This window comes from Euleptes europaea, chromosome 1 (genome assembly GCF_029931775.1).
Source record: "Euleptes europaea isolate rEulEur1 chromosome 1, rEulEur1.hap1, whole genome shotgun sequence".
NCBI lineage: Eukaryota > Metazoa > Chordata > Lepidosauria > Squamata > Sphaerodactylidae > Euleptes > Euleptes europaea.
This window is the reverse complement of record NC_079312.1, coordinates 93,404,145-93,428,879: the sequence shown is the minus strand read 5'-3', so window position 1 is coordinate 93,428,879 and position 24,735 is coordinate 93,404,145. Positions and strand designations below refer to the sequence as shown.

Genomic DNA, 24,735 nt, shown 5'->3' with positions numbered 1-24,735 from the left:
AGCTAAGATAGTCCCTGGTAGAACTATTACAGAGAGCCCCTTTTTCTGTTACAGTATCTGTAAGCTCAATAAACCAGTGGGGTCTTGATGGGTTTGTAGTACAAATGGCTCAAACTTTCACATGAAGCAGGAAAGGAAAAAGAATCTTCAACTAAGCACATGCAGCCTCCTTTTCATCATTCTAGTAGCTCTCCCCATGAGCAAAAGGAGTGAAACAGTGCTGACATATAGCTTTCTTGTGGAGCAAGTAAATACCCATTAGACCTTCTGTGATGTAAAGATATTCCCTTGGAAGTCTTTGTTGTGCTGTGCCCGGTATACTTTTCCTCTCACCCCAATTCTTCGTTCAGAGTCAGTTCTGCTTAACGGGCCCCAAGGTTCCTTGAAAGTGGCTCTGTTTGGCAATATTGAGGATTGATGCGAAAGCTCAGTGGTATGTAGAAGTCAACTCACTGCTCATGTTTGTTTTCATGTGTCTAGTCACTTCCCTCAATTATCCAAGGCCCAGCAAGGCTTTCCCTTGATAAATCACCGAAGCTGGTGGAAACCTGAGCATCCGCTTCCAGAGACTCTAGTGTGTCAGTAATTTGTCCTGCCTCTGACTGCAGCGCTGTCTTTTTTCCTACAGGTTTTTCGTACAGATTTGATAACAGCCATGAAGATTCCAGATTCGTACCAGCTGAGCCCAGATGAGTACTACATCCTTGCTGATCCCTGGAGACAGGAGTGGGAGAAAGGTGTTCAGGTGCCTGCAAATACAGAAACAATCCCGGAACCAGTGATTAGGTAAGTTAGCATGAAGCATCTGTGTGTGCATTCATGCGTGTGATAGTGAGGTAGTACATTAACCCCCCCTGCTCCCCCCAAAGCAGGCTACTTACACTGCAGTGCCATGGTTCTGCCTTTATGTTCAGTTGAGGAACTTTCAAAATTATGATAGTTGATAAATGTTATTGTTTGTGGCCAAAGGCCATCACAATCTTATCATACAAAACATTAAAATAACGTTAAAATAACTTTTAAACAGTCTGACGCCCAAGGAGCTAGTAATTAAATATGTTAAACACCCTGATTAAAAACAGCTTCAGCTCGAATTTTTTTGGCTGCTAAAGCAAAGAGTGACACTTTGTAGGAAACATCAGGATTGGCGTCTTGATAGGAGAAAGAGCAGCTTCTCTGGATCTGAAAAAAGATTTAGGCCCTTTAGAAATGCTCCAAGAAATTTAGATCTGGGCTCTGTGTAAAGAGGACAGAATAAGGGTGTAAATAATTAGGTCCTCTGGAACGGCTCCACAAATACATAGACGAGAGGCCCATGGTGTTCGGGAGTAATGTCCAGCTAACAAAGCTGTTGGCATGGTTTGAAATCGGAGGGAGGTAAAAGCTGTTCTGAGGTTAATTCAGAATTATGTATGCAAAATATTTCTGTGCCACTTTTCCACCCAAATGGAAGGTGGCAAACATTAAAACATTTCAGTAATAAAACATTTAAGACATTATAACAGAACTTGATATCGCGTATATATAACGTATTTAAACAAATAGACATATCGCAGGGCAAGGGAGGAGGGTCAATAATAATTATGGGGGGGAATGCCAAACAAAATGGAAACTCTTCACCTGCTGGCAGAAGACAAAGACAGAAGGAGACAGACGAATCTCCCTGGGGAGGGAGTTCCAAAGTTTTGGCACCACAGCTGAGGAGGCTCTTCCTTGGGTTGCCACTCATCTAGCCTCAGCCACGGGGGCACGCAAAGCAGGTCCTCCAAAGATGACCAGAGTGTATGGGTAGGTTCATATGGGAGAGTAATGTTTTCAAATGTCTACACAGTAATGCTTGAGGAGTCCTAATTGGCTCTGACTGTAGCTTTAGCTGGTTTGGGTTCTGAGATGGAAGGTGGAACCAACTACTTTCTTATCTGTGCTGCTTTCAGAATGGGAGCAATAAAACATGTGATTTCATATATGACATGATGGTTCAAAGATGATGCAGTTTTGAGAATGCAGCCCATGTGTGTGTGAGAGACACAAAATGGCCCCTTATTTCTGGTAATGAATGGATTCAGGCAACCAGAAGCCAACCGGTAACTAGGTAGAAACCAGGTATATGAAGACTGCAGGCTGTGCCATGCGGAGGTCGCACAAAGATCACAATCCCCAGGCACGAGCCATATTTTATAGCCTTGTCTATTCTGATGTCTTGCCAAGGGAACAGGGAAGTCAGAATGCAGTCTTGAAGAATATTTCAACATAGTGATAACATAGGCCAACCTGTTTCACTAAGTTGAATTTGTAAAGTTCGCATAAATCCATACTTGACAAAAATATTCTCATGGATAATGTAATATGTGGTGCAGGCTGTCTGTGGTGCAGCAGTAACTTGGGTACCTCCTCCCTACTGGACCATATCTCCCTATTTACTCCCATACACCAATTGCACTCTTCATGTAACCTCCTCCTTACAGTGCCCTCTCTTAGAATAGTTCGCTCTGTGACCACCAGAACTAGGGCATTCTTGTCGGGCCTGTCTTTTGGAGTAGCTCATTGGCATGGGAGAGGAGGACACCTTTGCTCCCTCCTTTTCAGAAAGCACGTAAGTGCATTTTATTTCTGAGAACTTCGGAGAAGCTGAACTAACTGTTGAAAAGGTATTGTTGGGGGGAAAAACTTTGCTGGATTTTTGTCTATGTATGTGGTTTTAACTCTGCTAAGTTAAAACTGAGTTGTCTAAATTGTTATTGTATACTTTTGTTATTACTTATGTGTATTGTCTTGAGTCTTCAGAGAAAGCAGAATATAAATATTTTAAATAAACCAATGAAATGGTATCTGAAACTGTGCTGGTACAAGAATGTAAATTGTTCCACATTCCCAGCACAAATACATTCCTGAGTACATTCAAAGCTCATCAGGTGGAAAATATTTTGAGTGTCTTCTTCACTAATCCATAGACTCCATGAACTAGAGTAGTATTGGTGTATTGGTCATACCATATTTGTATTGGTACACACATACTTACAGAGCCCTGTGGCTCAGAGTGGTAAGCTGCAGTACTGCAGTCAAAAGCTCTGCTCACGATCTGAGTTTGATCCTGACAGAAGTGGGTTTCATGGAGCCAGCTCAAGGTTAACTCATCCTTCCATCCTTCCGAGGTTGGTAAAATGTGTACCTAGCTTGCTGGAGGTAAAGTGTAGATGACTGGGGAAGGCAATGGCAAATTACCACATAAACATAGTCTACCTAGTAAACATCGGGCTATGACATCACCCCATGGGTCAGGAATGACCCGGTGCTTGCATAGGGGACTTCCTTTACCTACCTTTACTTAAGTGAGCTGCTTGCACTAAGGGATGCATGGAAGTTGGCTGGTGTTAATCTCATTAGGAAAGAAAAGAGAGAGGAAACCTGAATGACAAAAACAAGGGGTACGGAGTACCAGAGGTCTAAAAAATAAAGGTAGAGAAAATAAAAACCAACTCTTCTTCTAATTTTAGAAGCATAAAAATGTTTATATAATTCAAAAGGTGTATATATAATTCAAAAATTGTGAAATGTAATGGAAAATACAAAAGATTATTAGTGTAATTAACAAAAGTACAAGGTTGTACCATAATATGTCCACCAATCAAAAATGGCAACAAATACGAACACTATCAAATGATTTACAAGCCAAATACAGCAAATAACAATTTCAATACAGATATCATATACAACTTCAGTATGGCAATTCTTTTTTTAAAAGTTTACAAGCTGGAGAAGAGCACACAACAAAAGAGCATATAATGTCACATCCATTGTGGCCAAAAGATATTGATCATCAAATGGCGTATCCTCCACCTTAAGAATAAAGTCAGCTGTGTCCTTAACACATGTTCTCATAGTAGAGACAAATGGGCAAAGAAAATAATCCAAATATTTTGCTAATGGCTCCAAAAGAGAGTTGGAGTCTGATACAATGGGCCTACCTGGAGGTAGTCTTTGGGATGTGTGAATTTTAGGGAGCATGGGGAGCATTAGCACTGAGCTATCTTCTTTCTCTCTTCCTTTTCCAGAAGTATGTCTTTGGAATAGATTTTTATGTTTTGGGGCTGTGATAAGCTAGTTTCAGACTTCATCAAAGATCAAAAGACATCTGTAAATAAATGATTGTACAAGATTTAAAAAATAATAATTTTAGAGGAGGGATATAAGTCAAATCCTTTGTGATCATTATCAAGTTCCTCAGTAAATGTTGAACCTCAAATGGGAGAGATTCTTGCATATGACTCGTTGCAGAAGTGATTAACTGCATTCAAGCAGGCTTTGGTTCATAACAACTTTGCCACCTTGTTCATTCTCTTAACTTTGATAATAATATCAAAGGTCTTTGGGCTTTCTGCACTTAAAGAAGCCATGGCCACTTTAAAGGCAGCACTTACATAGGTGAAAATCAGTGCTTTGATAGAACTTAGGGTCGATTTTAAGGTGTTTTCAGATTGCATACAGGAAATTCCTTTTTTTTCGCTCCTCAAAGGATGGAAGTATTTCAGTAAAGTCAATAACTCTGCCTGAAGCACAGCTTGGCCAACAGTGACAGCAGCAACAGCTGTTGGTGGAGGAAAGTTATGAAATAAACTTTTGTGCGCTCATCTCCTCCTATGGGGTGGGGAGGGAAACTTGAAATCAACAAAACTTTAACAATGAGTCTGAATGCTTTATAATCGAAACCACAAAAAAGGAATTTCAAGTTCCCTTAATCCTTGAAGAAACGCTGGGTTGAATATCTGTTTTTACCAACTTTGATACACAACCGCAGTCTGGAGTCCTAAATGTCCGGCTCTAGTGCTGAAGGTTGATTTTGGTGTCGTGTCAAGATGAAAAATCATAGCTTGGCATTGCCTGGGCTGGAGGTGCCTATTTAAAGCCAGACTAAACGGATTCACATTTTTGAGAGCAGAATTTGCAGGCAGGCAGTTTGTTTAACATCTTTGCTTTTAGGTTCCATTGAGGGGACTACTGAAGACTTTGGCCACAAGCCAGCACAAGTGTAGAAGTATATAAGAAGTAGGTTTAGCCATAAACTTCATCTTGGATCAAGGCCTGGTTATGCGGTAGGACATATTCCTGTGTGCTGCAGAGATAAGATGTCTTAGAGGGGGAGAAAATTCTTTTGCACTACCATCAGCATTCCTCTGGATGAAGTAATGCATATTTCCATATGACTGTTGAACCTTAGCCATTAATTATTGTCCAGTTTTCTAAAATGTCCAAGCCATTGGTGCCACCTTCTCTCAGTGAACAATACATGAACTCACATGAACACATAAACACATGCCTTATACTGACTATCAGTCTATCAAGGTCCGTATTGTCTACTCAGACTAGAAGTGGCTGCCCAGGGCCTCAGATTGAGGTCTTCCACATCACCTACTACCTGATCCTCTTAACTGGAGATTCTAGGAAAATACCACCTGATGGAAAAACCTCATTCTTGGGAAAAGGTTTTGCAGATTCTGTTCTGCCCCATCTCTTCTCCGACTTTGTGAGTTAATGTTGCACTAATCTGATGCTATGGTGTTCAAGCTAGAAGTCTCGTAGGTGAAGTGCTGTTTCCTTATTTCCTTTGTGGTGTGAGCAGCTGGTCAGAAGAAGGAAATGCAGAGGAGACAGAAAAGGGAAGACTTTCAGCAATTCTGTCCAGAATCAGTATGCTCGTTGAATAAAGTGATCCTACAGGCCATGCTTGTGGCATTCCCGTGGTCCAGACAGTGGGATGACCTCTGTCTTCTAGGAAGTGTTTCTCCCCCCCCCCCAATAGAAGACTCGGCAGGGGCTGTTCTGGTGTGTGTGATGGATGAACATCCCTTTTGCTGTAAGAAAGGCCAATTTTGTGTGGGGACCTCAGCTGACTAAATTTCTGTTTCATAAACAGGGCCAGATTACTTTAGCATCCAGGATTTGACACCTAGAGGGCTGTCGCAGTAGATGTCAGTTATCAGGAAAAACAATGGAAAGCTTCCTCCCGTCTGATGCTGCTGGTGCCCCGTCCCAGGGACCTCTACATCCCAATCTTAGGCTTGGCACACAATCCCCTTCCCCAGTACTGGGTGAATGCCCCCCCCCATCTTGGGGAACAAGAACTTGGATCTATAATTACCAAAAGATTTCAAAAATTTGTTGGCAAATTGGTACATCCAGACCAAACCGGATTTATTCCAAAGAGACTTATGAGAGATAACGTACGTTTGATTCTTAGTGCAATCAAATACATAAAGTCTAAATCATTAAAAGCCGCAATGATCTTTCTAGATGCAGAGAAAGCTTTTGATAATGTCTCTTGGCATTTTATTTCCAAGATTTTACAACAAATGGACTGTGGAGACACTCTTTTAACGATTTTCAACGCAATATACTCTGTTCAGAAAGCACGTCTCTTGATCAATGGTTCATTGTCAACAGAATTTGCTATTACAAAAGGCACAAGACAAGGTTGTCCACTTTCTCCACTTTTATTTGATTTATCAATGGAAATCCTTTCGAATTATATCAGAAACGATTCAAAGATTAAAGGTCTCACAGTAGGAAACGAAGAACATAAAATCAAAAGCTATGCAGATGATGTTGTCTTAATCTGTCAGAACCCTGGACAAACACTTCCACAAGTTTATAATCACATTATGGAATATGCAAAGCATTCTGGTTACAAATTGAACAAAACAAAGACGAAAATTATGACCTTTAATACTACAACAGATGAAGATAAATACATTACAGAAGTTTCTGGCTGTCACATTGCCAAGGAACCGGTTAAATATCTGGGTGTCAACATATCCTCACAAAACAAGACACTTTTAAGGTTAAATTATTTGAAAACCTGGGGAAAAATAGAAAAGGACTTGAGTTTATGGTCAAATATGAACATTTCATGGTTGGGTAGGATATCGGTGATAAAGATGAATGTACTTCCAAGACTGAACTTTTTGTTTCAATTTTTGCCGATTGATATTCCAGATAGAACAATAGAAAGTTGGCAAAAACAAATTAACCGATTTGTCTGGAATGGAAAAAAACCGAGAATAAGATTCAAAGTGTTACAAGATGAAAAGAAAAGAGGAGGATTAGCATTACCCAACCTTAAATTATATTATCATGCCGCTTGCCTGACTTGGACTGCAGAATGGATAAAATACCCAATATCCAGACATCTCATTTTGGAACGAGCGGACCTTGGACAAGGTTTTCATAAAGTTTTGTGGGATACATCGACAAGAATTCAAAAAGATAAAGTACCAGAAGATTCTGATGTTAAAATGGTGTTATTGAAAGTATGGAAAAAATATAAAAAGAGAATAAGTCCTTCTCCACCATCTATAATGTCACCAGTTGAAGCTTATCATGACAATGTTAAACTAAAACCGGGTGTTCATTTTACTTATAATCAAATGATCGAGTCTACAGGAGAAATCAAGACTTTGACCAATCTTCAAGAAAACTTCCAAAAACTGAATTGGTTAACTTATTTACAACTGAGATCTAATATACAAAAAGACTGTCTTCATCCTCAACCATTTCGTGAATTAACAGAATTTGAGCAGATAATCTCTAAAAACGATTTACACCTACTAGGAAAAATTTATAAGCTTCTACTGAAATACGAAACAGAAGAAGAACAAGTGAAAATCAACATGATAAAATGGATGCAAAACTTTGGAGAAATGATTAATATGGACTTATGGGAAAAACTTTGCACTTCTGAAATGAAATATACCGTCTCCCAAGAAGTGAAAGAAAATTGGTATAAAACATTCTATAGATGGTACCTGACTCCCAACATGCTTTCTCAGATGACTACCCCTGGAAAAAGAGGTGCCTGTTGGAAATGCCAAGATACTGATGGTTCATACTTTCATGTCTGGTGGACATGCCCAAAGTTACAAACATATTGGAAAAGAATTCATCAAGAACTACAGATAATGTTCACTATTAAGTTAACAATTGATCCAAAATCCTATCTTCTCAGTATAGTGCCCCCTAACCTACCGTTGGAATTTCATGACGTCTTTAAATATGCTACGACAGCAGCTAGAACGGTTCTTGCAAGAACTTGGAAACAAACTATAATACCTGATATAGAAGACTGGAAAGAAAAACTATTGGAATATGCCTGTATGGCCAAGATGACTTTCGAGACAAACCAAAAATCTAATGAATCCACAGAGCAATTTGAAGAAAAGTGGGTGACATTCTACAATTACATGAATTCTAGCTAATTGAAAGAAATGTGATGTTTAAATACATTTAATTTGTTATAAAGGATTGTGAGTAACATTAGACTCTTATATAACAGAATATTAGTATAAGTAGAATAATATAATGAGGTTTTGCAACATCTTTTTTTTTTTATTAACATAGAGAAAGTCTCACAACATGTATCTGAACTCATTTTTTTTTTCAAACAGTGTATTGTTTTTATACTATGATGCCTTATCCCTTCCCTTTTTTTTTTCCTGTACCCCTTCATTAATACAAATAAAATTTACAAAAAAAAAGAAAAAAAAAAGGACATGGATCTGGACCTTTTCAGAGCCTCCCATTTTCTGATTGATCAAAGACGATCCCCCGTAATACAAGGTAGCAAGAAGATGTCCTTTTGTCAGTTTCTGTCCACCATGGTCAGCTCTGTCAGCTTTCAGCTACACACCTTGGAATGTTTCGCTCATTTTGCCAAGGAGGCATAACGTACAGAGAATCCTTGTAAATTTAGGGATAGACAATTTTTCTAATTTCTGTGTTTCCCCTTCCCCAAGTCCCCTCTTTTGCTTGTCTGGGTGTGCTTAAAAATATACCTTTGAAAAGTGGATCTTCACTCTGAGACACGTTGTGTGTTAATCTTCCCCCCAATGGGTTGGCTACTGGGAAGAGGAGAGGGAGAGACAGTTGCCTTGCAGAGATGAAGAACTTGGACAGACTCTCTTCTAGGGCAAGGAAGGTACTTTCCCAGCCATACACAAGCTCTAGCAGAAGGTGTCCAGGACTGATCTAAAGCAGTTCATCAGCATCACATATAGTTAATTCTTTCCAGATGCGGATAGTTCTGCATAAGATTGGATGCAAGACTGTTGTGTGGTACATATAAAGCCCCTTTGTGGGGCTTACAATGAATCCAGGCACTTTTATAGGGGGCTTCTCCCATTTTTTGTTCTCTAGAGCAAGTCTTTCTCCTTCTGCAGTAAGGAGAATTATAACCGGTCATAATTTTGCTGAAGATTCAATCCCCCCCCCTTTTTTTGTTGCCGTCAAGTTGCAGCCGACTTTTGGCAACAACATGGAGTTTTCAATGCAAGATACACTTCAGAAGTGGTTTGCCACTGCCTGCCTTTGCTTGGCAACCCTGGACTTCCTTGGTGGTCTCCCATCCAAATAATAACCAGGGCTGACCCTGCTTAGCTTCTGAGATTTGACGAGATCTGGCTAGCCTGAGCTATCCAGGTCAGAGCAGTCATCCCATAGTCCCTGATATTTTCTCTGCATGACATGGCCATTCTCGGTTGTGTACATGGTCCCTGTAAGAGTTCATCTATACTCTTTTCCTCTCCACTCCCTGCCATTCATTTGAAATCAGCCACCTGCACTCTGGTACCAAGATTTCGTTCTAAACTAATGAATGGAGTTGGAAACCACAGCTTCCTGTATCACTAAAACAGGTGCATTGAAGGTACCCAGTGTTTCCTGTCAAGGGTCCATTTTAGCTTGCAACTTCCCTCATATTTTCACTTTGGCTGAAAACAAGGGGAATCAGTTCCAGAGGACACGTCTGCAGAAAAGTTTTAATACATCTCATTTCCCATTTAGGTTTCAGATTAAATAGTTGCTGTTCAAGAGAGCGGATCCCCCTTTTTTGTCTGAGTTACGGCTCCGTTTTGAGTACAGATTAGCTGCTGTTTTGCTTTGGCATCTAGTTAGTGCAGAGCAATGGAGACTCAGGACCGTGGAGTAAAAATAGCAGGCCTGCTGAATGTCTTTATGACAGCAAACAGGAAGGAAGGACAGGAGCTGTATGCATGCATTGTTCCTTCTCTGAGTTCCCAAAAGGCACCGTCATTTGTCCAGGTGTTTTCCACTTTCTGTCATATGGTAGATAAAGTCACATTCAAAAGGGGAAGACAGATTTCAAATGCAAAGCTTACAGCTTCTGGCCGTAAATAAAGCTTTGCACATTTTGCTTAATGGCAGAAACAGAAATCCTCAACATTCCACATATGTGAGACTCTGCTGAACATTTTTATTTCATTCAAAAACACGCATCAGATAAAACCAAAATTTATTGGGGGGGAGGTTCAAACTGTTCTGAAAGATTCATTCAAAGGTTACAAAGTCAGTCCTAGTTAGCTAATATTAGAACTACTGTAGGCAGATTTTGTGATGTCTGAAACTGCACACTTTTTCATAAAGATAAAGTAGCTGTGAAGCTGGCCCTTGAACAGCTGTTCCATCCCCCCCCCCCCCGGAGTGGCTTTCCTGGGCCAGTTGGATAGGAACTCGGTGTTTATCAAGGAGCAAGTGCTTCCAGAATTCACAAATGTGTGCCTATTTAATCAAGAGGGTAGATTTATTTGTATTGATTTCATGCCACCTGAAAGCAGTCGCAAAACCTTCTCTCCATCCTAAGCAGAGTTACACTCTTGTAAGCGCATTGACTTCAGTGAGTGTTAGCCGCCCCTGAGAGAGAGCTAATTCCCCAGACCTTTCAGCAGCGGTACCCCCTGCCACCTTCCCCTCGTCTCCAGGTAGGCCACTGGGGAGGACCTTGTAGTCACTGAGACTGTAAGTGAGCAACAAGATAAGAATATGGCATCTGTAAATGAAAAGTGTTGGGGCACTGGAGATCTGAACTCTGAGCGATATTCTTTTGTCTACTATCCATTTTTTTTTACTTTATCTAATGGGCAACACAGAGGACCTGATAACTTGCTTGTATGAAAATGAAGGTTGTACCATCTTTAGTGCTCTTTTGCAATGGAACACGGCTGGGTAGCCTCCGCGTGAGTGAAAATGAAGGCCAGAGGGTTTTAGCCAGCAAGGAGATAAACGTCCTGTTCTCTGTCGTATTAATGCTGTCAGTCTTGACAGTGATTTACATTTGAAATTCCTAGAGGGGGATGGAGCCACAGAGAGGTCTGCAAGCTGTGAAAGGAAGCCGCCGCACGTCATTACACATTTAGGAAATCATTCCACTGCATGGCGTAGACAAATTATCTTCCTTAGTTAGGAAATGTTTAGATAGTGGTCACATAATTTTTTCCTGAGAGACAGCAAGGGAAACAAGCTATTTTCTCCTTCTGTCCCTCTTCCCCCTTTGAAGGGAAAGTGTATTCCCCCCCTTTCTTTTCATGTTTCAGCTGGGGTATCATAACCTAATGACCTACTTCTCGACTGCCTCACGGTGTGCATATTCCAAACTGAAAATTAGGCCCACAGGTTGCTAAAGTTTTAAAGCTGCTAGTGTAACTTATTGGAGGATGTCACATCTGGTAACAAGATACACCTGACGGCCTGCACCAGGCAATGATTTTGTAGAAACCAGTAGCTATAATAAATTGAAGTGGAAAAGGAAAGAGGTAGTTCAGTGGTAGAACATCAGCTTTATATACAGAGGGTCTCAGATTCAATTCCTGGCATCTCCAGTTAGAAGGAGCTCAGGTATCAGAACTGGTGAAAGCCTCTGACTGAGGCCCTAGGGATCCATTACCAGTGAGAAAAGACATCACTGAATTAAGATATAACCTCTATATCATGCGGCTTCATATGTTTGTAAGAACACAGGATGGAATGTTCAGTTGGAAGGATAGTTCTGACTAGTAGAAATTGCAACAGGTTTTGTTCAAGCAGTTCTGAACAAAACCTGTTGCAAACAAATGTGATGATTCCAAGATGCTTCATAAACACAGCTATAAGTTTTGGCAATATTTTCTGTGTATAAAGAGGCCATCATATAAATCTGTTGGTCTTGATCACTAAGCTGTAGCACTTGACTGCTTTGCACTTGACAAAGTATTAGAAGAGAATCAAAGTCCAGCTGTTAACATGTACTCAGGACTGATTGATGTGAACTTCCTTCCTGGGAGTAACAGGATTTGTGAAATCCATATCCCTTGCATTTCTTGGATCTCACAGTGGTACACGGTGTCTATTGGGTTTCCTGTGAATTTACACACAGCAGGAAAAAAAGAAGTAAGAAGCCTTCTCATTGGCTGTTTTCCCAGATATGTTTTGGCTCTGTGCTTTGGTACTTTTTTTATAGCTTGTCGCAGTCCTCATTTTAGTAAAAGGTAACCTTTTGGAATATAAGATCCTAGAGTATCATGTATGAAGCCTCACTTCACTCCAGTATGCCTGTTTTGGTTGACCTTGGTAACCAGCCATTATGTGTGATTTCTCCAGTTCGTCCCTTCCTTTGAGGCTGCTGGATATGCATAGTGTATCCCAGTGCAATCACACAATAAAAACAAAATCACCATATTTATCAATTTACTTCATTTATATCACCCTTTCCCTCCTATGGGGATTCAAAGCAGCTTTATCTTCACAACAACTCTGTGGGGTGAAGCTGAGAGCGTGTGTCTGGCCTGAGATCACCCAGTGAGCTTCCGTGTCATAATGAGGATTCGAGCCTTGGACTCTCAGATCCTGGTTCAGCATTATAACAAAATCATGAACAGAGAGGGTCACAACTTGCACAGGCCTGCTGCCGCTTGAACTGAGCAGCAGCCCTGCTTCCTCTCCAAACTTTTTTGCTATTCAGAAAGCGGCCATTGAGGGAGTTATCCTTACGAATACAAATTGGTTCATTGCGTTCAGACATTTGCTATACAGCTACCTGTTACCAGCAAGGTTGTTCGGGCTGAAGACTTGGATTGTGACAGATGGTTGTCTTGCTGGGTAGCTATAGATGGCTCTGAAGGATACTCTGAACTGGGGTTGCCAGGTCCTTCTTTGCAGGCGGGTTTGGGGGGAGGGACTTCAGTGCCATAGAGTCCAATTGCCAAAACCCTACTCTGAACAGAAGCAGAATCCCACACAGAGACCATCAATAGGTTATTCCCCACCCCACCATTTTTGAGGTGAGGATCCAACTCTTGGTGTGAATCATTTTATTTTGGGATTGATGTCATCAGATAGACTACAGTGGTGTAAGACTCCTGCCCCCTGGGGACTGAGATAGGGACTGTCTGAGGGACTGTGAGATATCTGAGGGACTGTGAGATAGATGGAATGAGATCAGCTACTGAGAGAAGTGGAGGGAAAGAGAGTTGTCAGTTTTGCTTGAGGAACCGATTAAGTATAGATGAAGGTCCTATGAAGCATGACTCTTTGGAGCAAGAACTACTTAAAGGAAGGCTGTGTCATGTGACCTGTGAGGTTTCATTGGTTGCTATACCCCACTTGTCTGCAACAACTGATGTGCATATACAGGGTCTCCACAGACTGACTAGTGAGTATTCAGCTCCCCCTACTGCCAAATATTTTTTCTTAATCAGAGGTACTACTCACACCAACTCTGCCTTTGAAGAACATGCATTGACAGTTGCAGTGACTAGTAAGAGATATGTTAAATGGTTCTGCATGTCTTGTGTAATTGAATATTACTGATACTTGCTCTGCAGTGGGCTTTCCTTTCACCATGCAATTGCCTTTGCTCCCAAAATCTTTCCTTCTGTTTTTGTTGGAATTAAGCCATATCTTTATTTGTTGTTTAGTGTCTTGATTCAATTTGTGTCCATAAACCATTCCATAAAATACTAAAAATCTCTTGTGTTTAATAATAAGCTCCTGATATCCCAGAGAGAGAATGCTGTAGGTCATGAGTGCTTGCATCTTCAGGGTCTGTGCTGTAGACTACAAAGATTCATCATCAACTTGATGAGGAATTGAATTATTTAAGTTTGAGCTCCATTTGCTCAGTTTGTCAGATTTGACTAGAAATATTAAAGTGAGAAAGGCATGAACATCAACACTCTGGACTTGTCTAGTCTGCTGAACATCAGTCTATTTTAATACAGCAATAAATAGCTTGGGATCTATTTTAGAAAAACGGTCTCTTGGATGGCTGTTCAGGCCTGTTTATTCGATAGTTTTTTAACCCCTAAAGAAGTAGGTCTTCTAGTTTGAACACTTCCCCTGGAACAGGTTTTCTATATATATTTCTATACAGGAAAGTCACAGAATGGCATGTCAAGGATCAATGCATAATGGGATTTGCAGTATTCGTTGTGTGGATCAGTCTACCCCTTAGATCCACAGGAATGGGATGCAGCCAGCCAAATAAACAGATCACACTTTTTGCAGCTCCTCAAGAACCTTCTGTTCTTCTGATTTAGAATGAAATTGTGCAAAGGAAGTCCAAAAAATGTAAACAGGTCTTTCTGGGGAAGGTGATGTTATACAATATGGCGAGATGGCAGAAGATGGTTTCATGCAAAGAATTTTAAATAATCACATTAATGCATATCATTTGGGGCAAAAGGGTCAAAATAAATTAAAAACAAACCATTTAAAAAGCAGCAGTGCATCTAGCATAAAGAATAATGTTAATTGATAACAGAGTGATAACAGTGAAAATAGCCCAACACAGGGTAAACATCTGGCAGGCTTGCAGAGCGTAGCATAAAAGCTTGGAGTGGAAGGCAGGAAAAGTAGAAACCAAATAGGCACTGAGGCCAGGGTGAAGTGTAAACAGCCATGGTAGGGTTTTAAATTTCTTTCCTGTGGTACGGTGGATAAACTGCTGAAGTTAAATGTGAGAAAACTAGATTGTAATCCTTACTCAGCCACAAAGCTCAAAATTCAGTATGTAGATTCTCAGGTCATTACAGTAGTCTTATGGATCTTTTTAACCTGCACTCTTGCTGGAGAATGGGAACAGAGACATGGTACAGTTTACTAGTCTTACTTATACTCTTCTCAAAAGTGTATGGAAGACAACACTAGAACTGGGAGATCTGCTTATATTTGGCCACAGATAATCCCTTCTGATTTCCTGGAGGAGAATGGGAAATGAGCAGAAAAGGTGTGTATAATTCCTGTTTCCAGGTGTTGCATGTAGAGGTGAGACTGGAAATGTATGGTCTCATTCACCTAAAACATACTGATTTAGAAACCACATATTAGAAAATGGCTCTAGATACATCTGGAAACATCGCAAGCCAAGAATACTCCTCTGGCAATAGACATGCCTGCTCTGGTTTGCTCGTTGGTTTGTTTGTTTGTTTTTGGTTGTTGCTTTCCAGAGGAATTAGGGTGCTAACATATTGTTCATTTCAGTTTAATGAACTACTTCATATTTTAGAATTGGTGTGAGTGACGCCAAACGTGTCTTAAAAGGGGGGGAACCATGGAGCAGTATTATAACGAGCCAAATTACTAACATGAAAGCATCTGGAATTATTCATCTAATTAACAAAGCTACACTATGTTTTCAGAATTATTTCAGAAGTGGAAACTTACAGTTGTACCCATCATTTAGAAACAGCAATGTGGAAATCAGGTTTGTCCTCCAATCTGTCCAATAAATTGTAATCATCCTCTTTCTGATATATAAAACGTTCTTCGTTTTAAAATGTACCGAACCATAGCCATAATAATCTAGCAGAAGCATGGAAAGAGACTTCTGTGTATTGACTGCCCTTTTGGATCATTTTCATTCATATAGTGTTCAGTCATAGGCCTTTTGTTTGTAGGAATAAGCTTTGCGTACACTGCTGAGTTTGAGGACTGCTTTCTTTGCAACTTTTCTAGAGTGGGCTGAATGTAGCCACCCTCCCTCCAGCAGGTGTCAGAAAGTAGCAGGTAGAGAAGGAAAGTGCGCTTCTGATGGAGGTCTGTGGAGCAGAGCCAGCAGGTAATGCCCAAGCTGACCAATGCTGTTTATCTGCAGAATTCTAGCCAGCTCTGTAGGAAAGGATATTTTGTGAAGATTCAAATAATTTGCTGACTCAGAAGTCTCACTTTGTTCTGTGGGGCTTCCTCTTGGGTGTGTATAAGATTAAGACAGAATACGGTCCCATACATTCATTCATTATGCCAGTTTGTTCAGTTTTACACCAGTGATATGTGGTTTCTATCCCATACACTCAAGCAACAAAACAATTCAAAAAGTATACCAACTGCCATAGCCACAACATCCATAGCAGGTCTGTAGCTGCACAAAATAATTGTAGAGTCTCACATCAGCTATACATGAGAAGCACCAATCAATGAAAGATGCTCTATGACACTGCCCCACCCAGTACGCATAATAATATACAACCAAGCTACCTGGGGTGGGGGGACTGTTGCACCTTCAACTGCACCAGGCCTATGATGTGCTGGAAAGGAAGGTTGCAGCAGATACCTTTAGTTACAAACTCCAGACCTTCCTTCAGACAAGAGTTTAATAAATCTCTTAAAAATCACACCACAGCCATTTGCCAGAAACAACCAGGGCCAAAGATTGCAGGAAGGATTGGCCTTCCAGCCATAAATGATATTAATATAAAAACAATTTTCAGAGATGCCATCTTTTTCATAATAATATCTTTCTAATGCCTCGGTATTTATGAGGGCTTTTTTCTACTATAGACCCTTTGAAATCTTTAAGGTTTTTATTATTTGTAAGGATTGATGAATGCTCTAAATTATGTTACCAGATTATTTTTTAATAAACAGCTATAGCTATCAGAAAATGAGAAACATCCATTTTACATTGCGGCATGCTTTATTTTCACCCTTTTCTTTGTAAAGTTCTCATGTTTTGCAAAAGAATTCCCCAGTGAATCAAGGTGGCAGTAAGAACAATATGAGCCGCCTCAGAAGGCTGCTGGCAGAATTATCTTTCCAGGGACTTTCATAAGCTGATTTATTTATGGACACTGGATGAGAATACTTTAGACTAGAATGCAGGTAAAGAAAAGATGACTGACTAAAGCTCTTGCCATAAAAAACCTGAGGATTTGCATAAGGGAATTGCAATAGAGGGAGATATATCATGCCTCTCTAGCACATTAAAGAGGAACAATTTGGATATAAAACAAGAAAGGAAAATGCATTTGCTCTTGCTGTGGGAATATGGAAATGATAAAACTCAGACACTTGCATGCTTCGTTTAAAAAAAAAATAGTACTGACTTTATGGTTCACCTATATTAGCCCTACTGGCTTGTTCTTTTTAACACCTTGCTCAGAGAGAAAACTGGATATGCCGCAAGGGAATGCACTTAACTGGGAGTGCATATAGCCAGTGATTGCTCCCTGAGGGATATTCCTATAGCCTTTGGCCAGGGATTGAGGGTGGGATAAAAATTGAAATAGTAAATAAATACATACATACGGCCTTCAACACACCCTCTCCCTGCTAAGATTAAGCATTTGTAACCAGGATGAATGCATATGCTTCCTCTGTTTATTCCTGCTTCCCCCTTTCCTCCCTCCTTTTGTTGCGTTCTCTGTCGTATTTCGGATTGTAATATCCTCAGGGCAGAGTCCTCTTTTCTTTTGGTCTGTAAAGTGCCACATGCATTGATTGCCCTCTATAAATAAAAACAACTCTTTTTGAAATGTGTATGTGTTACTTTCACACTTCATGTTTTTTTTAATGTACGCTTGAAACTTCTTCTGGGTGTCCTTGGGCCAGTCACACATACTCAGCCTAACATACCTCACAGGGTTGTTATGAGGATAAAATGGAAAAGAAGAAAATGATTTAAGCTGCTTTTGGAGAGAAAGGCAGGATATAAATGTAGTAAATAAACACCTTAGATGTGCAACGTGTACTGCAGCCCTTGGGCTAACAGAGTCTGGGCTATTTCTGGGGTACTTCTTCATTCTCAGGGCTGATCCAGACAGTCACAGTCTCCCCCATGTGATGTGCCCTGTATGGCTCTGATAAAACATGTGATCACCAGTATCCACAAATCCAGCCAGAGCTAAGCAGACAGTTGCTATATGTAGTTACAGAAAAACGTTAGCCTTCAAAGGCTTTTTCCATCTCATTCATCAGGAATTTGTGTCTGTTATCTGTGGAGATCCTGGGCCATGTCTTACATTCCCTGAGAACAGTTGTGTTATGAAAAATTTTGACAATCTGAAATGGCTTCTGGCTTGTAATTGGATGGCATTTTAGTTTAATGGTGCACTGTTTTATGGTTACAATTAGGTAAACAGATGAGATCAATCCTCCTCCATCTTTCTGCATAAATACAGTTCTTTAGTACAGACAAACAGCTAGCTAAGAGCTTCAGGAAATAAAGAATCCTTCCAGAGAGCTATGAAATAGCTTTAAGTGAATAAAAGTTTCATGTGAAGATGACTGGAAGAGAGAAAAGACCTGGGCATACTTTCCAGGATCATAGCTAGACAAACAGGTTCTTTACTTCATGATCTTTATTTTTCTATACTGAATCCACCCAGCAGTCTGACACAGTTTATTCATTAACAATTCTTGATATTAATTTTAACTATTTTAATTTAAACAATAACAGCATTTGTGGCATGATTCATATCTCTCTCTCCTGTGGTCCCAAGTCTGTTAGGACCATCGGTTAAATAGAGTAGCTGCTTAGCTCAAAGCATAGTCTTGGGTGTTTAAGCCAAGGTCTCTTGTCTAGTTCATTTACAATTAGGATGGCAACCAGTCAATTTGGATGCAGATCCAGTTTTATCTGTGTGACTTGGGGCACATTGGTTGCATTCAAACCATCTGATGCTTAGATAAATGCAAATGGATACTTCTCTTGCTTCAGGTAGAGGGTTACTAATGAAAATCAGGAGATCTTGTGTTCAATCAATCAATTTATTTATTTATTTATTTTGGATTTCTGCCCCACCCTTTCCTGACCAGAGTCTCTTGGTTTGCTTTTTGCCTTTTATCAACAGTGAGGGGAGTGGGGATCTGCAATTTTTTTTATTTATTTACGTTATTTATAATCTACCTTTCTCACCTGGACTCAAGGTGGATTACACAGAATGAGTCAATACAGTCGATGGATGGGACATTCAATAAACAATACAGTCTCAATTAATAGACATTCAATAAACAATGCAATTGGATTAGGGTTGTAAAGCAAACCAGAAATCTGAAGTAAAGCATAAGTATTAACAGACACATGCAAAATTCCATAGTAGGACCCTCGTTTCAGCAAGCTATACACAGTAGTATAGGCCACAGTCCCTAATAATTATTCCAGGTAACTTTGTGAATCATTTAGTCCAGTGCAACTGTACTGTCTGCGTAGAAAAGCCCTCTTGAATAATTCAGTTTTGCATAGTTTGTGGAAAGCCAGGAGAATGGGAGCCTTCCTGACCTCCTCAGGCAGGCCATTCCACAAAGTGGGGGCCACAATGAAGATGGCATGTATATGCGCATTTGTTGATTTTGCCCAGATCTCTGCCTTCCCAACCACGATTACATCTGTCTTTTCATGGTTTATTTTCAATTTGTTCACTCTTAGCCAATTTACCACAGCAGTCAGGCAGTTATTCAGGACCTCTACCACATCACCAGGGGACTTAGATAAGGATATATAGAGCTGAGTATCGTCTGCGTATTGATGACATCCAATCCAAAAGCTACAATTGATTTGCCCTAAGGGCTTTACATAGAGATTGAAAAGCATGGAGGATAGGATTGCACCCTGTGTAACTCCATAGAATAGGTCCCACACTGATAACAAGTGGTCTGCGATTCACTTCTGATCTCACCTCAGGTAAAATCCTGGGGTGAAATAACTGCGAAACTGGTCTCCGTTTATGAGTACATTAATTTTAACTGAGGCATAACAGTTAGCTGCAACAGGTGTTTGGTGCCTCAGATGAATAAAACATACAATAAAAATAAAAATGCAGGTATTTGGTCTAGAGCTCATATGGAACAGCAACAATCAGAGAATCAATTTTGCGTTTGGTATCCAAGTATATCTTGTTGACCGTGAGTGAACTGATAAATGACTCATTCATTCACTGTTCTCTATAACCAATTGGCCTATTTCAGCCATACAATCTAGTGACATTTCCAGAACAGGGCTGAGATGCCTGATTTGTTTTTCAGTTGTATACAAATGACTTCTCTATACATTAGCTATCCCATTTATGATGCAGTAGTAATAATTTATTTCTCAGATTTATATCTTGTTCTTCCTCAAAGGCACTGTGAGTAGAGATTACCCCATTTTATACCCATAACAAGATAAAATAAATTTAGAGAGTGCAGCTAGCCCAAGATCATCCACTGAGCTTCATGATTCAGAGGGAATTTGAACCTGAGTTGTGCCAACCCAACACCAGCACTCTATTTGACCATAGCGCTATATTGGCTCTCTCTCTATAGCATGTTATGGTAATAAGTTATGAGAGTTTTGAAGACAATTTACAACATAAAGAGAACAGCTCAACCAAAAATTAGTGTCTGTGAGAGAAAGGGTGGTCTGTGTGAACAGATGGCAAACGTAACAAATTAGGTATGGGGGGTGGAGTTCAACTTCCACAGATCTTCACTGAAGGACATGTACGTTTTGCCACCTGACAGCTGAGTGCAGTATTTATTTTGCTAGTGTTTTGTTTTTTTCACAAAGCTTCTCTGGTTGGTTCACAAATAAAAGAACATTGCTTGATTTCTGTACATGGGGTAGGGTTGCAAGCACCCTCTTCGCCACCAGCGGGAGGTTTTTGGGGCGGAGCCTGAGGAGGGCGGGGTTTGGGAAGGAGAGGGACTTAAGTGCCATAGAATCCAATTGCCAAAGCGGCCATTTTCTCCAGGTGAACTGATCTCTGTTGGCTGGAGATCAGTTGTAATAGCAGGAGATCTCCAGCTAGTACCCTGAGGTTGGCAACCCTAATATGGGGTTACTGCAAACTTGATAAACCAACTGATTGTGTGCATTGAAAGGCATTGCGTTCGAGGTGATGTACAATGATGAGTTGACCCCATTTCTGTAGATGGCTACAGAAATTGTTTTGGGGAACTAGGTCTATTGCTGAACTCTCCGAAATGTTTGGAAGATCATGGTCCCAAATTGGGCCTAGTGTAAATTGGATTGCTTCTCTGGAGTCTTCCCATGCTCACGTTTACCTAGAGATAGCAGTGTGAGAGAGGGTTCATATGTCATGGTCCAGCCTGAGGGACGCTGTGCAGCAAATCCACAGCTGACAACAGACAACCAGCAGAGAGACCAAGTGCAGGCGCTCCTGGAGGTGCAGCCGACAGTTGGCTCAGACCCCTGACCCTGGGCCCCTGGGCCCAGCTCTCCAGGGTCACCGGCACCCTTGGAATCCCACAGAAGACGGCTGAGATCAGAACTGCAGACCCGAAGGCGCAGTGCAGATGGAAAGAGACAGTGAGGATGAGTGTTTGCAGGACTGGTCTTCAGAGGCAGGCCCCAGCGCATGGCTATAAAGCCTCCGGACAGGAGCTGTTGGGCATAGATGCGACTGTTGGATAGATGCTGAACTTGCCGACACCTTGCCTGATTGATTCCGTGTACTTTGAACCCTGGACTGGCTACTGATTCTGCAACTTCTCTGGTTTCCCTGACTCCTGATTGTTTGACTTTGCTTCCAGACATTCTTTTGGTTTTGTTACTCTCAAGAGGGAGAGAGGTGTTGTAATTTGACTCCAGCAGGCAGGCAGAGCAGAACGTCATAACAGGTGCCACACAAGGGCCTTTATTCGCATCTAGATTTGCTGCAAGCAGCATACAGGGAACTACAAAAAATTTAGTTCCCAGAGTCCATGGGTGTGGCTGTTCTCGCTTGTGGTAGTATGGGGCAAGCAGGGATTGTGGGAAATGTTGTTATCTTTCAGAAGCTCTGTTTTGGTGTCTCCCATAATCATTTTTCATACCTACATGGAGGCAAATTTGGGGGAAGGCAGGGGGAGGACACAAAGAAATCTTTTTAGGCCTAGTTACTGAAGCAGTCACAGCTAAAATCATGATTGATCCAGTGGGGTAAATCTGAGGTCCACACTATTGAATCAGTTTAGAGTCAAGTTCAGACTTTTAGTCCAAGCCTTACACAAAAATGTTCAGTGTCTAATCTCCCCTCCCTTTTCATTTCCCACCTGATCACTAGTTATGGAACTGAGCTACCTTGCAGATTCATGTTGTGAAAGGAAAGGTAAAATCTTTAAATAAAAAATAGGTCAGTTGATGTAAGAGCTCCAAATAGGGTGAGGGATGTCTGAGACAACTCATTCACCTGTGAAAGTCATTGCTTGATGATGCAGTCATCAAGTGATCAATATGCACATTGAAACAAGGCTTCCACTGTGTAAATCTCCTAATATCCAATCTGGCATCTCCTCCTCAGAACATGTCTGGTGCTTACCATGTAGCCGCACGCCAGCACCTGCTTATCTGACCTTTATTGGAAAATCTTGAAAGTCTCCCATCAATTGAACATGGTTGTACTGTAGATGAACAAATAAGGTTGTACTTCTAATGCAGACTGCAGATTCTGAGACACATCTGTTTCCAAGAGTTAGGAATCTGAATGCTGCCGGCTCTACTTTTCAGGGAGCCTACCATGATAGAAATGAAAGCTTTCAACTTTCAAGCTTTCAAACAGGGCAGTTTGCTGCACACCCAGAGATGAGCTCTTGGAGGTTTCCTGTTCTAACATCACTTATTAACATCATCCTGGGATGACTCATTTCTGCCTTTCGTTTGTCTTGTTACTCCCACCTCTGGCATGAACTTCAAACAGCTTTAATGGAACAAAAAATAATAAGCTACCAGACAGCAGCACTGAAGGCGTGGTTGCATCTCCTGGCTATTTGCTTAAGTTTTGAAGGTACAAATCTTTCCACATAAGAACATGCAGGGTCAGTACTCTGTTTCCATGTACACTTAGTACTGAGAGCTGGTTTATTGGTGTGCTGCTAAACATGCACATTTTTACCTTGAAACGATTAATTACTTGCTGTGAAAAAACTAAACCAGACAGTGTTAGCCAGCGGGCTCTAAATAAATACATCAGTTTAAAAAGCAAAAGACAATTGCTCCGCTTTAACAGAGTAATGATTTCTTTAATGCTCCTGTATTTTACTTAGACACCTTTAGATTAATAATACATGTATTCATTGAATGTTTTCCTTTCAGCATATTTATGCCCTGCTCACCTTCTTCTTTTAGCCCATTTAAAAAGATTCCCTCTATATATTAGGATGAGTCACTCAATTCCTGTGACATTTTCTACCCCCTCCAATGGTTATGATCAATTCTTTCTGTTCTCTTATCTGCCTTTATATATCATGCAGAGCCTTTGAAGTTCAAAAGTGTTGTCTTGTTCTGTTGGTGGCAGACTCATCTCGACAGAAAGTTGTTTTCAACCGGTATTGTTCCATCCTTTCAACTTAAGTACACTCATTCGGGGCTTTTTGATTAGCAATCTTGGTATTTTGTTTTGATAATGAATCAGGATGTTTCCGCTTTCTCCCCCCCCCCCCCCACATGTAGTCATGATTTAGGAATCATGCAAACTGTATCACCACACATAGTATAGGAACATAGAGTGCTTCTTGATGCTCCCAAAGAGTGAGCATTACCGTTTTACTATCTTTCCATACATTTTGTGGGACTGCAAACTGAAATGAGAGAACATGGTTAGTATTAACTGTTTCAGACATAACACAATAATAATGATTAAAACAAATGATGGAAGGAAAGGCAAGCTTTGCAAAGAAGAGAGGGAAGGGAGTTCATGAGTCCAAAGGATGTTCCTGATCTTCTAACCATGGATAGAAGAATGGGTGAGAAACCTCACTAGGCTGGTATTAGTTGCATGGGGCTCTGTGCCCAGCATGTTACTGGCCAGTGAGATTTTTTTCACATTAGCCTTGTCATATCTATAGTTCTAAATCTCTCCTGTGGCTTGTGGGAAGCTAATACTGAAATGCTGAGAAAAAAGGCAATTTAAAGTATTCATGCATTTACATGAATCAGTGATCAACACACAGGTTCACACAAGAATTTGAAAAATGGGGGAACACTCCATTCTGCACAAGGCTTCTTCAGAAGTACTAAGGATAATTGGTCATAATGACTGGTCTCTTCCACTCAACCAAAATAAAATAATTTGCTTCGTAATCTGTCATTCACCTTTTAGTCACCTGTAAACTTCCCACATCAAATTTGACTGGCATTCTTCACTTATACCCTCAGTTTTGGGTTTGTTTTTTGCCATCAAGTCACAGCTGACTTATGATGACCCCGTAGGGTTTTCAAGGCAAGAGAAGTTCAGAGGTGGTTGGCAATTGCCTGCCTCTGTGTCACACCCTTGGTATTCCTTGGAAGTCTCCCATCCAAATACTTGCCAGGGTCAAGGATGAAAGTGTGTGACTGGCCCAAGGTCACCTAGCAAGCTTCCATGGCAGAGTGGAGATTCAAACCTGAGTATCCCAGATCCTAGTTCGACACCTCAACCACTACACCACACTGTTTTGGTTATACTGATAATAAACTACCAAAGAGGCCTAGTAATTCTGTGAAAGAAGCCTAGACTCCCATCCATTGCAGAAAGAACATAGTCTGTGGAGCAGGAAGCATCAAAAGATGTCACCAAGCATGTTAAGGAAGAAGGCTCCTTACCAAAAAATATGTAGCAGGTAAAGCTTCTTGAGCGATCCAAAACCAGGTTAACATCTGGCCAAGGTATCTACCATATTTCATATTAACAGGTATAAAAGTCAGATATTCACATCATGACAAATGTAGTCTTCTCTGCTCTT

General features: G+C 40.7%; 1 protein-coding gene across 1 annotated transcript in view; it reads left to right on the top strand.

The window, feature by feature from the left end:
- JADE2 (jade family PHD finger 2) overlaps positions 1-24,735 on the top strand; it is a 184,862-nt gene that overhangs the window by 48,695 nt on the left and 111,432 nt on the right. Inside the window, exon 4 of the mRNA XM_056857241.1 lies at positions 629-786. Coding sequence (XP_056713219.1) covers positions 629-786 — 158 coding nt within the window. The remainder of the gene's footprint in view (positions 1-628; positions 787-24,735) is intronic.